This window comes from Ptychodera flava, chromosome 1, assembly GCF_041260155.1.
Source record: "Ptychodera flava strain L36383 chromosome 1, AS_Pfla_20210202, whole genome shotgun sequence".
Taxonomy (NCBI): domain Eukaryota; kingdom Metazoa; phylum Hemichordata; class Enteropneusta; family Ptychoderidae; genus Ptychodera; species Ptychodera flava.
The window spans coordinates 53,954,848-53,970,083 of NC_091928.1; the positions used below are offsets into that span (position 1 = coordinate 53,954,848).

The 15,236-nt window shown below is 37.0% G+C and overlaps 1 protein-coding gene across 1 annotated transcript; it reads right to left on the reverse strand.

Moving 5' to 3' along the window:
• Positions 1 to 1,698: 1,698 nt before the first annotated feature.
• On the reverse strand, positions 1,699 to 15,010 carry LOC139140972 (retinol dehydrogenase 7-like). The gene is made up of 5 exons (XM_070710494.1): positions 14,574 to 15,010; positions 10,653 to 10,865; positions 8,284 to 8,466; positions 6,240 to 6,377; positions 1,699 to 5,011 (listed from the first exon to the last, which is right to left on the reverse strand). The coding sequence occupies exons 1-5, from the start codon at positions 14,833 to 14,835 to the stop codon at positions 4,662 to 4,664; spliced, it is 1,146 nt and encodes a 381-aa protein (XP_070566595.1). The 5' UTR covers positions 14,836 to 15,010; the 3' UTR covers positions 1,699 to 4,661.
• Between the last annotated feature and the right edge of the window lie 226 nt (positions 15,011 to 15,236).

The window sequence follows — 15,236 nt, forward strand, 5'->3', positions numbered from 1 at the left end:
GATGAATAAAATTGCACACGTCTACTGATCTGCTTGTATATTTTCTGTTTATTCTGTTGGTAATTTTGATACAACGTTTCGTCCTAAAAGTAGGACTTCATCAGGTTGAAGATGTCTACAAGGGAGAATACAGACAAATACAGAACAGTGTAAGGATAGTGTTGATCCTAATTAAATGCTAAACGGACTTTATAGGCTGAGTAAATTTGAAAGTTACAAAGGATATAGAATATGACAATTCTTACCGTTTATGTGTGGCGCAGATGGAAAGTGGCGATTCAAAATTGGCGGTAATGGTTATTTATAGTGCCTGTCCGAGGGCGCTGTGAGCAATTGTTATTTAAATTGCTTTTAGCTAAGAATGTGAGGCCGTTTGGTGACAATGTATCCAGTTTTGAAATCCAGATGGATTCTATTTTCTTGCGAAGCGTGTCATCTTGTTTATTTATTTTGATAATCCCTATTATTGAAACGTCGTTAATGGTGTGTTGATTTTCGTTGAAATGAATCGCGACGGGAGTGTTAGCTTTGAGTCTTATGGTTGATAGATGGTTATTGAACCTGAGGCGAAATTCTGTTTTAGTTTCTCCAACATACTGTTTATTGCATCTGTTACATGTGATTAGATAAACCAGGTTTTGGATTTGCAAGTAATGTTATGTTTGATGGTGTAAACGGAGTTTGTTACGTGACTTTGAAATTGCGTGGCATTAGTGGAGTACTTGCAGATGTTGCAACCTCTGTTAGAACCGCATTTGTAGAAACCTGTCGGAAGTTTTGACTGTTGTATGTCGCTATGGACTAAGAGGTCTCGTAGATTATGACTACGTCTATGAGCTATTATTGGTGGATTTGGAATGGCAGTTTTGCAGCGAGTTGATTTGTGTAAGATATCGAAGTGGGAATTGACAATTTGTTTGATGTTGGGGTGGTGTGGGTTAAACGTTGTTACTAATGGTATGCGTGACTGGTCTTGTTTTGATTTATACTGTAGTAGGGTGTCTCGGGATATTTGTTTGGCGCGATGTATTTGATCATCTACGAGATTTTCTGGATAGCCACGTTGAACGAGTGATGCTTTCAGTTCATTTAAACGAACATCCCGCCAGTCATTTTTGGAGCAGATGCGGCAGATACGCAACGCCAGGCCGTATGGAATGCCTGTTTTTGTATGCCTAGGGTGAGAAGAAGTGAATAGCAAATATTGATTGGTGTCGGTCGGCTTTTTGTAAAGGTCTGTTTCTATGTTTCCATCTTGGTCCACGTGCTGTGTAACATCAAGAAAGGGGACAGAAGTGTTAGAGACGGTCATAGTGAATTTGATTGTAGGGTGAATGTCGTTGATAAATGTGAAGAACGCGGTAATTATTGATCGGTCACATGACCAGATGGAATTGACATCATCAATAAATCTAGCCCAGTCAAGTGGTTTGTGAGGTGTTTGTGCTAAGATTTTTGATTCCAGTTGGCCCATGAAAATATTTGCATAACTTGGGGCCATCTTTTGACCCATCGCTGTGCCGAATATTTGTAAATAATGTTGACCATTGAAGCTGAAATTATTGTTATGCAAAATGAGGGTGAGGAATTTGATTATGGTTTTGTTGGCGGGTTCTTTTCTTTGCGGTTTTCCAGGGCAATTTCACATGCTTGATTCATCGATAGGAATGTTAGAGTAGAGGGATGTTACATCAAATGTGGCCAAGGTACTACCCTTTGGAACTTTTCCTAGGTTTTTGAGTCTCTGTAGAAAGTGAGTTGTATCTTTGATGTGGGATGGAAGCTCGGAAACAAGTGGTTGAAGAAAGTGATCTACAAACTCTGAAATCTTTTGAGTAGGGTGATTTATAGTGGAGATTATCGGACGGAAAGGTATACCAGGTTTGTGTATTTTGGGTAAAATGTAAAATTTGCCAGGGGTTGGGTTGTGCAGATTAAATAATCTTTGGTTTCTTTGGTTAAATTCCCCTCTTTGTATTCTTCATCTATTGCGTTTGTTATGATTTTGTTGATTTTGTTAGTGGGGTCTGATCGAAGTCGTTGATAATGTTTGGGGTTGTTCAGGATTTTGTCAGCTTCTGCGATGTAATCGGTCTTATTCATGACCACAGTGGATGAACCTTTGTCCGCTGGTTTGATTACTAAATCTGGTCTTTGTCTTAAATTTGACAATGCATCTCTCTCTAGTTTATTTAGGTTGTCCCTGAACTTATTAATATAGGGTTGATTATTGATATCATCGTTGACAAAGGCGATATAAGTCTCCAGAAAAGGGTCACGATTAGGGGGTGGCGTGAAATTACTTTTTTTGCGAAACGGATTTAGATCCTTGGTCAGTTGAGCGTCATCGTCAGTATGAAAAAATTCTGTGAGGCGCAGACGACGATAGAAGAAGTCATATCTGTATCTAGCTGGATTTTGTTTGCTTTGGTGGGGGTGGGACAGAACGTGAGTCCTTTTTCTAGGAGACTTACCTCGGCTTCGCTGAGAGGAACACTGGATAAGTTTATAACGGTGGATGGGTACAATTGAGTGTTGTCAGTACTAGGTTCAGAAGTTTGTGAGTTCTTGTTTTCATACTCGGTTGTTGGCGGGCTTTCAAACCGTTTATAAATATACTGATGGAATCGATGATCGGAGAGTTTGACGTTGATGCCATCTCGGTGAAGTTTTCGTTGTTTAGTGTCAGTAATTCTTCGTACCATGTCGGTTTCCCATTGTTTGAGTTCATCGCAGACTTTTTGGTCTATTACCACAGCATCTAAGAGATATGTAATGTTATCGTTTACATTGGAAGTCGAGTCCAGACCAGGTCAAGTCCAGATATAACAATGCACTTTATGATGGAGTTGACAATGTTGTATATCTCCACCTGCTTTTTGGGAGTAGAACGAAAAAGTAAAGATGACATTCGAAACAAAAACGGCAGAAAAATCATCAAAAGTTACAGCTATTGGGTCTTTAAGCATTTTGATGTACATGATTTCTTGACACATTACCCTATATCTTCTAAATAATCTTTCAAACTTTTTGAAGTTTCAAACAATGTTTTTTCCAAGACGTTGAATCATTATACTACTAATCTTGTATTATTAGAAGAAGCCAACAAATCATCTATGGAAGGGTTTCACCGCTGTTTTTAAAATCTTGGGAGCAGAGGTTTTACCAGTTTTCTCTTCTGACATAAAAGCAAAATGCTTTCAATCAGAAAGAATTTTGTGAATAATGAGAAAATTAATTTCGGAGAGCTGTTATATTACACACTGCAACTGTGTAGTGAGAAAAATTTATATAAAATATATGAAAAGTCAAATGAAAATGTTTTAAGAGACCAAATATTTAAAACAATTCAATTTTTTTTTAATTCAAAAGTAGTTTTGCATTTTCTGTCACTTGCAGACAATAAAAATGCTAACACTATTTTCTTGACAGATCTACCATATATTTCATGGAGAACATTCATTGTCACACATTGTTAGTATTTTCATTTGTCCTAGCAGGGTACATTACATTCATGCATAGAGCTTTCACCTCTATTGCTCACTGTGAAAGTTTTAATTTGCCATCAAAATCTTGAGAATGAAATTTTGGTTTGGTTTTTGAAGAGTGGGTGTATACATTTACATGTTTTTATAGGATATACGGCTAGTTTTCAATTGGGTTCGAACCCACAACATACGGCATCAGTCGCCTAGCGGAGAGGCCACAGAGAGAACCGCTCGGCTAAATCTCCACTTCCACAAAAGAGTGGTATACATACATGTATATCCCGGTACATGTTGGCTGGTAAGTTTGATCATTCGGGCCAGTAGGTGTAACTTTCTAATACTGTTTGACCATACATATATCTATTTTTAATTTTAACCACAATCCCATGTTCTACCCCTAAAAGCATATTTCGAGTCATAGTATTCAGCTTGTCAACTCAGCCTGTACAAGTGTAGATTGTATTGTCACTATTAACAAGTGAATTCTGGTCCAGAGCAGAATTCAAATGTAAACAACTATGCATACTACATTTATACTACATTTATTGGCAAGCTGAACAGTGGGTCTTTTAACATGCTTTGAGGAGTAGAACTAGAACTCGCACTTGACATGTAAAAATGTTGAAACATCATCAAGAGATACAGCTACAGGCCGTTTAATATTTGTATTACACAGAGCTGATAAATCCTCCATGAGTAATAACATCTTTAACATCTTGCTGAAGTACAATGTTCTCGAGCACTCTGCATATCACCATGGTAGTAATATCACCATGGTAATAATATCACCATGGTAATAATATCACCATGGTAGAGGCAACTAAAAGTCAAATGGTAAATAGTGAAAGAAGAAAAATACTTGAGAACATATGGTTCAAAACACATATGTTGTTACAACAAATAAAATTTTCAAAACATTGTAATTTTGCATGCCTCTTATAACAGATGGGGCACAAAAAGGCCACATGACAATAAATTTCTACTTTACATGAGCAAATTTATATTATGTTAAAAAACAATGCATTTGATGTAAGGCATATTCATTTTTTACAATATTCTGTCTACTTCAAAGCCACCAATTATCTAAATTTGCATAGCTGTCTCCTTAAAGAAACTCACATTGTGTGGAACACACTCTTTAAGTAACAGTCTTTGAAAACATACACTCAGGCTTTACCTCACCCTTTTGGGTTGGACATACAACAAGTCTGTTGAAATGACCAGGTACACAAGGTCTAAGATGACAGAAGGCAGGTGATTGGCACTCCACATGATGGTTTTGCTGCCTTGACCAATCGGGTATCGGCTCTTTGGGTATGTAGACAGCAAAGCATCCAGGATGACATCGACCACAAGACTTAAGTCCGGGCAATACAATGATCTGTCAATCATTTCATTCTTGTTTAGTTTATCTTCAACTTTTGCCGAGTAGTCCTCAATGTTATAACTTGTCCTGATTTCTTCATTGACTCCATCCATCACATTCCGGTATATCACCTCAAGTTTATCCTTTTCAGCAATATCTAGAAATAAAATAACGCCACACCTCCTTTCAGTAGATTGTAAAACATATCTTTCCCTATATCATATCTCATATTATTCTTGTGCCTTTCATTCTTGTCATATTCCAACAACACCCATGAATGGATTACAATTCTCAAACATATCATGTGAGCATTGTAATCCTATGGCAAGTCTAGTCTATTATGTAATCCTGTAGTAAAGTAATGTACAGTAATCCTATTACAATATAATCCTATTATAATGTAATCTTATTATATGGTCATGGATATGGTTAGGTAGTTAGCCTACACCCTACATTCGTTGCTTTCAGCCTGCATCCCCACTCCGTCTAGCCTCGAGATCCCATTTTAGCGCCACAGCATAAAAACAGCTCATTTGAAAGTGAACAGTCTCCAGGAGAGATAATGATGTCACTGGCGTCTCCTTGAAAGTAAATCAGTTCAAATATTCCTCTCATGATTGGCCAATATTTGCTAAAATTGTTGCTCATAAACTAACTCATAACCTAACCGTTCTCAGGCTAGTTTATGATCATCAACACCAGCATGTAATCATTGACCAATCAAGAGAAGAACATTTGAACTGATTTACTTTCATCGGGACGCCAGTGACATCATCGTTTCTCCTGGAGACCATTCACTTTTAAATGAGCTGTTTTTATGCTATGGCGCTAAAAGTGGACTTTGAGGCTAGAAGGAGTGGGGACGAAGGCCAAAAGTGATGAATATGGTCTAGGCTAGGTTACAGTAATCTAATATAATCATAATCTAATACAATCTAGCTAAAATCTATTGTAATCCTGATGTAGTATGATATACCATAATTCTATTGCAATCTAATGTAATCCTCTTGTAAATTAATGTAATCTGATTTTACTCTCCTATAAATACATACGGTACATGGTATGTATAATTTATAGGAGAGGTGGCACATCAAATAAATGGTTTTCTCTGTAGATTTTTGAGTCACGGTAGCAAATTTTGGGTTGAGGGAAATTCCTGATTCCTGTATACATTTCATATTTGATGTAAATTATAATAATTAGTTATTTTCAGGGGTGTCAAATTTGTCAAGTTATCTAGTAAACATTACATTTGGCTGACAGTACCATCGGACCTTAATTTAGTGGTCTCTGATGGTACATGTGTAATAATTTTAATGATTTAGATTTACACATTTTTGCCATTTTGAGGTTATTTCTTTACCCTTTTGCCATTCCAATCTTACCAGTTTGAAATCCACTAGGTTCAATGATACTGACAGTAACTCCCCAATCTACCAACTCTTGTCGGAGGACGTCAGATAGGATCTCCAAGCCAGCTTTTGAAACACAGTATGCACTTGCTCCGGCAAATGGTAGTCTCCCTTCAATTAAACCATACAGAAAATTGATTTGTACATCATATGAAATTAGTTGGGACACACTGTGTGAATGCCTAGGACGTATTGGCTGTATGTATGTACTGTAAGCCTCACAGTATGCATAAATGTACATGTCTGCCTGTGGACATTAAGGACTATGAAAACACAGCAAGTTCACCAACCTGACTACAATCTGGCTGGAAGTGTAGTTGAAATGGTGAATGTTAAAACTTTCCTATGATAACCAAAATTAACCAAAATTAACTTTTTTCCCTGGTAGTCCACTTGGGCTACCATTTTCTGAAGAAGGTAGCCCCGTGACAATGGCTGGTAGCCCATGCATATTTTAGTTTAGGGATATTTTTGTCTATGACCAGACAACAAAAAGCTATTTTTCAAGATTCTGCTCATGCAGTGAATTTTCAAGTAATTTGCAATTGATGTGAATACTTACACACCTAATACCCAAAGGAAACCGGTAAAATGGACAGCAGTGACAGATCTTACATTTTGAGAGAGCAATTCACTCTGCTTGCTCGCCTACCACTCACGCAAACAAAAATCAATGAGAAATATTTTCCACTCGCGTGGACCTGTACACCAGCAGGTAATAATAATTTATCATTTATGATTGTATACCGTACATGTAGATTAAGGTTACCATGAAAAATATGCTGTCTTGTTCAGAATAAATGAGTTGTTGAGCATATTAAACTCTTACGGCCGGGAATGCTTTAATTATTAAATCAAATTTTTATCAGATTGTCTTTGTTCAAACAATATAATTCTGAAAACATAATAAGGGAATGTCTCCTTGGAATTCAAAATATTTAATGTTCAGTTCACCCTTTGAGCCGCAAAGTCAATTTTTGTCATCTTTATGAATATCCCCAGTCTATATTCTTTAGATTTTTGCTAAAATTTTGATAAAAAGGTGTAGGCAATGAAATGTGATGTCCATTGGGTAAAAATTATCAAAAAAATTACACAAAAATTCACAACAATTAGAACATGTTGCACTAAAACATTGGAAGGAAAAATTACAGCACTCAAAGGGTTAATCAAAAGTTGATCATTTTTCACTCTCTATATTCTTTTCAAGGGAGCTGGTGAATAACTTGCCTACCACTCGCCTAGATGCTCAGGGGAGCGAATTTTAGCTGCCCTGCAGTGACACTCAAAAGTTTGGTGACCCTTTGAGATTTGAGATTGGGGATTTGGCCGAGCCGTTTTGTCTGTGGCTTCTCTGCTAGGCGATTGGGTGCCGTACGTTGTGAGTTCGAACCCATTTGAAACCATCGTATTTTGACAGCTCATTTCATTCACAGAGTTGTATGCAAATTGATTGTCATGACAACGAACAGGACCTTCTCAGCACCTACACAAGATGAACTGTAGTAGCAGGGCTGAAAAAGACATCTAGACATAAACTGCTACAATGTATCAGTGTCTGTCTCAGAATCATTCCATTTACAGTTATTTTCAGTACAGTAGAGATGTCTGATGTAAATGACTGCAGTCAGGAAGCCAGAAACCTCAATGTTTTCATTTTGTTTGCCACACAAAAGTCATTTTATGACTGCTCATTGGTAACTTTTAGTGTAAAGGTGAGGAAAATTGAGACGTCTCTAATAAAGATCAGGCAAAACTAAAATCCAAAATAAGCGCTCCCTCCCAAAATAATCACTCATGGGCCTTATGTTGATAGGCCTATTATCAGAAAATTCTAGTATGAGACCTCTGCAAGATGCTACATTGTTGTTTGCCTTTTTTACTGCCTTAGCCGAACAAAAGTGTTTAGTATATGTTCTGTGTACAAAGCTAACCTATTATGCATATTCAATTATGGTCAATTTATATGTTGCCATGGTGATAAAGCCTGATGAACATAAGACTGACACATACTGACCTGCGACACTTGAGAGATTGACGATTCTTCCTTTAGATTTCCTAATCAAAGGTAAAAATTTCTTGATCATACGAATGCCGCCCAGGCAATTGATGTCCCAGACTTTCTGGAATACATGGATGGGTAAAAGTTCCACATTGCACATAGAAATTATACCGGCATTATTTACCAAACCCCATAAACCTGGAATAGAAAGAGCATCATTATGAAGTAAGGATACATACCAGTACTTGGTTTTGTATTTCTAAAGATCACAATCTAATCTAAAAGTTTTAGAGGATGCTATGAGGCAGTGATCTCCAAATGTTCAAGTTACACTGAATGTTTTTCATGTCACACATCATGAAGATTACAGATTGCAACTAGCTGGTGTAGAGGAAAAATTATGTTCCAACTGAGGGAACATATGATCAGATGTGAAAAACCATATCTCAATCAGCTATTATCAATCTTCCCTGATAGTTTGCTGGTTACTAATTCCATCACTTAATTGTCATGCAATAGTGTAATTTTGTAGCTAGCAATTCCAGTATTGAGAGGTACAGTAACTGAAATATTTGACAATTTTTTTAGTATTTGTTCTTTTTACACTTAATTCTCAATTTAAACTCTCTGTCTACCAGTACACTCTAATTTAAACTGAGCTGTATGGAACACCACGTTTTTGCCTCGTCCTCACTTTGTTTATAAAGATAATTCTATTCTTGTCTTGAAAGAAATTTACCTGTCAATGATAACAATACACAGTCTGAGAAATACATGTAAGTGTTGACAAAGCAAATACAGTGTACTTGTTATTTACCGGTACTGTCAGATTGATTGTTAGTAAGGCCAAAAAATATATATTGTGCTGTTCTGATAACATGGTTTTCAAAAATAAGGTAGGTAGGTTGGCAAGAATTTTTTTCCCAAAATATTTTTATTTTTAAATATGCATTTTTCAGAGGTTCAGGGCGGTCAAGCACAGGCTACAACATTTCCAGAAAAATGTATCGTACATATAAAAGAAAAAAAAACCACAAAAGACATCCTCGTTAAGCAAAACTAAAATGCAAAGTAACGAACGTGTGATTTTAAGGGTTTTTCTTTCTCAGTTTACTTCCGTGTTTACATAGCTCTAAAAAGTTTAGGGTCGGCAGGTAAAAAATCGGGTTATCGGAACAGCACAATTTTTTTTGTTTGGCCTGAAGGGAACAACAATAATGAAATTCATTCAGAGCCACAGCTAAGAGGATTTCTGAAGGGGTGTGATATGACCTATGACCTATACTGTAACTGTATGAACGCTGAACAGGTTGAGCCTGAGTTGAGGGATTGATGGGTTTGTATGCTTAACCCATGTGACCCATATGACCCTACTTTGGAGTGACCCCATAGTTTACTCTGGTGTGGTTGGACTGCCTTACTATACATGGAGACAGAATGATGTAGGGTTAAAGGGGAAATGTCTGCACATCTAATTTTCAAGTTTTGGGAACTACTTAAAGGCCCGTGTAATGTATCTTTGAGTTTGTGGAATGGCAAAGATGCTTTGAGGGCAAACTGGCAAAATGGCTTTGAGGGCGAACCGGTACAGGCCTCTGAGTAACCTGGATAATGCTATCGAGGGATGAACAAATCAACTGGATCGGAATAGTTATATTAATAATATCCACCACCACGCAAGAAGTTGTTTGTTTCACATATTAGGCAGAATAGTGAATTATTCAGCTGGTAACTTAGCTGCAGTGCTGTAGCTCAAAGTTTTGTCTGGGTATTTGGGTCGGACGGTTACCGTCCAAATACCCAGTCCCAGACAAAACATTGAACTACCAGTACAGCATTGCAGCTTCTGGTACATATATCGGTAATATAGATGTTGAGTAGTGGGCTGGTGGAAACTGAAGCTAGGCTACCAGTTTAGGCTACCAGTATTATTTGGCCACTAGCCAAGAGACTGCTGGATCTAAAAAATCTGAAAATGAATGGTTTATCTCTGAGGCCAAAAAAATAAATTGTACTGTTCCGATAACATTGTTTTTCAAAAATAGGGTAGGTTGGTCGGCAGGGATTTTTTTTCCAAAATATTTTTATTTTTAAATGTGGATTTTTCAGGGGTCCTGGGCCATCAAACATTGGCCACATTTCCAGAAAAACGTATCATACACAAGAAGAAAATGAAAACATAAAGGACGTCCTCCTTCAAGTAAAATCGCATGCAAGGTAATGAACACTTTTTCTTTCTTTTTTACTTCTATGTTTATGTAGCTCTAAAAAGTTTAGGGTCGGCAGGCAAAAAATAGGGTAGGTCAGGTTATCGGAACAGCACAATTTTTTTTTTTTGGCCTGACCAAGCAAACGTGTTTGACAATGTACATTTTGACCATTACCTTTTCCATCCAGTTTTTTATTGATGACATTAAAAGCTTCATCAATCTGTTCTTGTTTGGTGACATCTAGTTGTAATGTGGTCAGCTGACCTGAACAATTATTTATCAACTGCTGTTCTCCCTTACCACCTTTTACAAGACATCCAGCAAAGACTTGGAAACCAAGACTGTCTAGATGTTTGGCCGCAGCGTGTCCAAAACCACTGTCACATCCTGGAAAGGGAAACAGAGCACAGACATGTATAAAGTGACTCTCAAAAGAATTCATGGTTGCACTTGAGTCTTGCTCAATATAAAGTGGAGATGCTTGCTATTTTGAATTCACTGATCTGGTACAGGGTCTATGATTGAAGTAAATGAGCTAATTGGTCACCTAATATTCAAATATACACTTATTATGGTAATTAAAATCTGCAAAAAAAACATTACATTCTACAGAGGACAAGACAGATTCCGCCTCCATTAAAACCCTTTCACCACCAAACTTGGAATCACCTATCTTCAGTATTGTGGTCAGATTCACGTCAAAATATTGAAAGTTTAAACTGATTACATTGTATGAGTTACCAATTTAAAGGGTCAGAGGTGTGGTGTAAGACAACCAATTCTGTTTTGTCCACACCATTGAATTTGCAGTCTGCAAGCCCAGCAGACTATGAAATACTGGTATATGGACAAGGAAGTGGCTACTGTGAAAGAACTGTGTTCAAGAATATAAACAAGTCTGAAAGACAAGTCCTTGGATGATCAAAAGCTGGAAGGATTGTGTTGTTAGAGTTACAGCAAATAATGGTTAAAGGTGTACTGTCACCTGTTCCAATTTTGCCACAGTTACCATGGAAAGAGAAAATCTAACCAATCACAGATTTTAAGTGGGTGGCCGCTTTTTAAAAACAGCGCCCTCACATGGGTATTTGAATACCAGGGAACGCCCCTTTTGACCATATATGGGCATATTTAGATTACAGGTGACTGTACCTTTAAAGGGAGAACATGATCAGTGAAATGGTAATTAGCATAATTTATCATCAGCAAGCCATTTGTTGACTCTCTGTCAATTTATCATCAGCAAGCCATTTGTTGACTCTCTGTCATTTTATGGAGATAACACAATAAAATAATACAAATTGTGGTAACACGTGTCAGCAAGACAAAATTGATGATAAAGTAATGTGTTCAACCCTTTGAAATTGCCACTGCTGTAATATTGATAATCATCTGATGATTAGCATCGTTGAATTTTTTTATTTATTTATTAAATTGAAGATGTCCCTTGATATTACTGCAGAAAGTCACCCCATTAGTGTCGTACCATATATGCTAGTGTTACATTGTACAGATACAACCTCATTTTCAACAGACTGAAACATCAATATTTGTTTTTCTGTTGTCACCATTCATTGTACGTACGTATTTTTAGCAATATGGCAGCAGAGTGCACAGTCAGTGTACCACCTTTCAGTGGCAGCTACATGCATCCACAGTGTTTTGCTTATACTTTTATATTCAACAATCCTTTCCACTTATTTCTTTGAATTTTCGTATTAGCTTTAATGGTTTTATAAAAGTGCTCCTGATTGATTCTTGTGTGGCTGTCACCAGTTGGTATGATCATGAATGTCGCTGCTACTCAACCTACCAATTGACATCGCAGCTGTTGAGGGAGTCTATCTAATACTGCAGTGCATGATACAAATTTTGTCACTATGTTAGCACAGTTACACATCACCCAATGAGTATCATATACTGCTATACCGATATGCCTGCAGCAACTGAACAACTGATCATAACATATGGTGTGGTATAGACGTCATGAATTTGAGCAAAGCCAAACCATTTACCTACCCATAAACGGAGTGTATCAATTATCAAGTGTAGCATACATATAAATACAGTTCACTACAGAAAGTACCTCAAACTATGGTTCCTGCTGTATCTTATATTGAAATTTGACATGACTGAGAAATACTGGGTTCACCATGATACATAATCATTCCCTGTTTTATTTTATTCTTAGTGGGAACATCCTCTAAAAATCTTCATTGGTTTTGTAAGGAAGATTTGACCAATGTGTTGTAAAAGTGTGCAAAAAAAAGACACAGGATTGGAAATGTTTTCAAGGGCTCTCTGCTTTTCTTCCAAGTCCTTCTTGAGTATTTACAGTCTGTATGCATTTCACTTCAATGGTTTCAATGCAGTATATTGTTGAACTGTACCAGTAACATTGTACCCAACATCAAAAACGTCCCTCCAGAATGGAGAGTGAGTGAAGTCATTGTTCAAGTGGCTTTTGTATCCTTTTAAGTTGACCTTGCATGACTACGGTGAAAACATGCGGGCTACATACAATAACATGTTTTTCAAATCACATGTACTTAGTACATACTGTCTTTATGGATCTATTTCAAGTATCTGTCATCACTCTGAATATGAAAATAGCAATACTGTGATTATGTAGAGGTAACCTTGCTTGACAAATACTTCATTTTATTAAAAAACTTTTGCTTGGTATCCAATACTAGTAATACTGTGTCTGGCTGTGCTTTCCTGTGCTAGAGGAAAAACCCCAATAAAAGAAGCTATGTTGCCCATATTTAATACTTCCCTTCATCAAATTTCAGGAGCACACACACTTGTGACCTTTTCAAATACATATGATATTAATATTGAAAATAGAAAGAATGCTATGCATTGTAAATATTCATCAAAGGCCAAAGACTACAAATATGATAATGTTACTCTTTTTATGGTAGTACCACGGGTATATGAGGGAAAGATGCAGATCTTTGAGAAAAGATACAAATCAATAAAGTATTTAGCCAAGCTCATTCTTTGTTCTGATAACAATCAACAACTAGAGGAATACGTCAGGTTAGCATCAAGATACTGATATCATCCAATCAGAATGATTGATGTTCGCCTGTGTTCAAAATGCCACACCAATTTAATTAGCTCATTAACAGCAACAACTGGGAGATGAGGATTCCCCAGGGTAAAAAATGTAAACAGTAAATTAGGGCAAGCTAAATATAGGACTTTGAGTGAAGGACAAATGAAAGGGATCCAGGCAAACCGTACAAACATCGGATAAATACATGAATGTTTTGTAGCAAAGGAAGGGTTGACAATCTCATTCTACTTGATCGTTTTCATTTGACTGACAAACAAAAACGATAAACACAAGAATGGAATCAACAACAACAACAATAATAATAATATAGTCAAAATTGTTACTGTGTTGTTATCATGATCATGATCATCATTATTGTTGTCATTATCTCATTCTGCTTATTTTCTTTCCAGTGACAAACATTAATGATAAGCACAACAATGAACTCAACAACATCAATAACTACAACAACAACAACAACAATAGTAATAATAATGTCAATGTTATTGTTGCCAGTATGTTATTATCTTATTGGTTGATTATTTTCATTTGAGTGACAATTTGGATAAACACAACAGTGAACTCAACATCAGTAACAATGACAACAACAAGAAGAATAACAAGAATATCACATTGTTATTATGTTGTCATCATCATCATTGTTGTTGTTATTGTATTATTGTTTTTTGTTGAAACATTGCAACATTTCCATTGCAGTGTTAGTTTATGGAATTTTAAGTTAAACGTTAAAAGCATTAATTATCACCGTGGACGCGTGTCCCACTATGGTACTTGTCGACCACGATTTGTCCAGTCTACCCAACCAAGGTCAAGTGTTGTGTTACTGTTTCATCGCTTACGAACGGTACACCTCATCACTTTCTACACGAATTTATATAGAGAGTAACATCAGTCAACTGGTTGGATATCACCTTAACGTCGGCCGTGTTTCCTTCTTGTGAAGAAGTGTGGTGTGAATTGCATTCAATATAACAATAAATTTCCATCATACGTACACGTCACTCACTCACCGGTAATTAGGACAGCCTTGTCTTCGATGTCTAAATGAGGAACTGGTAAACATTCATAAACAATGACACATATTAGTGCAAACGCCAATATGCCTATACTGTCCGTGAAAAGATAGCACACAGGTAAGCTTGTAACTACCGCAGCCATATGCCAGGATAACTCTATGGACTTGTCGCAGAAATACCTCCATGCCACGACCAATGCGAATGCGAGGACTATGGACGTGTAACAAAAATCGAACAAACTGGGCAGAAGAGCCATCGTATTCGTAACTACAGAAGTGGAATCATGAGTTGAGTTGTGTTGAAAACTGATGGAAGGGTGTTCAGCTTACTGTATCCTGTCAGCAGTCATGGCCATGTTAGCGAATCAAAACCAGCAAGTTCTTAGCCGAATCGCCATACCACTGCATGCACTGTGACCCAACGCTATCTGCTCATTCACTCACAAGCACGTCGTCCTCCAATGACCTTTGTACCGAAGTTACCTTTGACCCTAAACTTTTACAGTCTACGTACACGCGTACTTTTTTGATGTCGCAGTCGTCGTTAACTTCACAAAACAAACGACCGCAACACAATGTAATGCAAACACAATTCAGGGGCAAATGCACGTCGACTTTATTCTTTTGAAAAACAGCAACCCCTTTCGACACAACATAT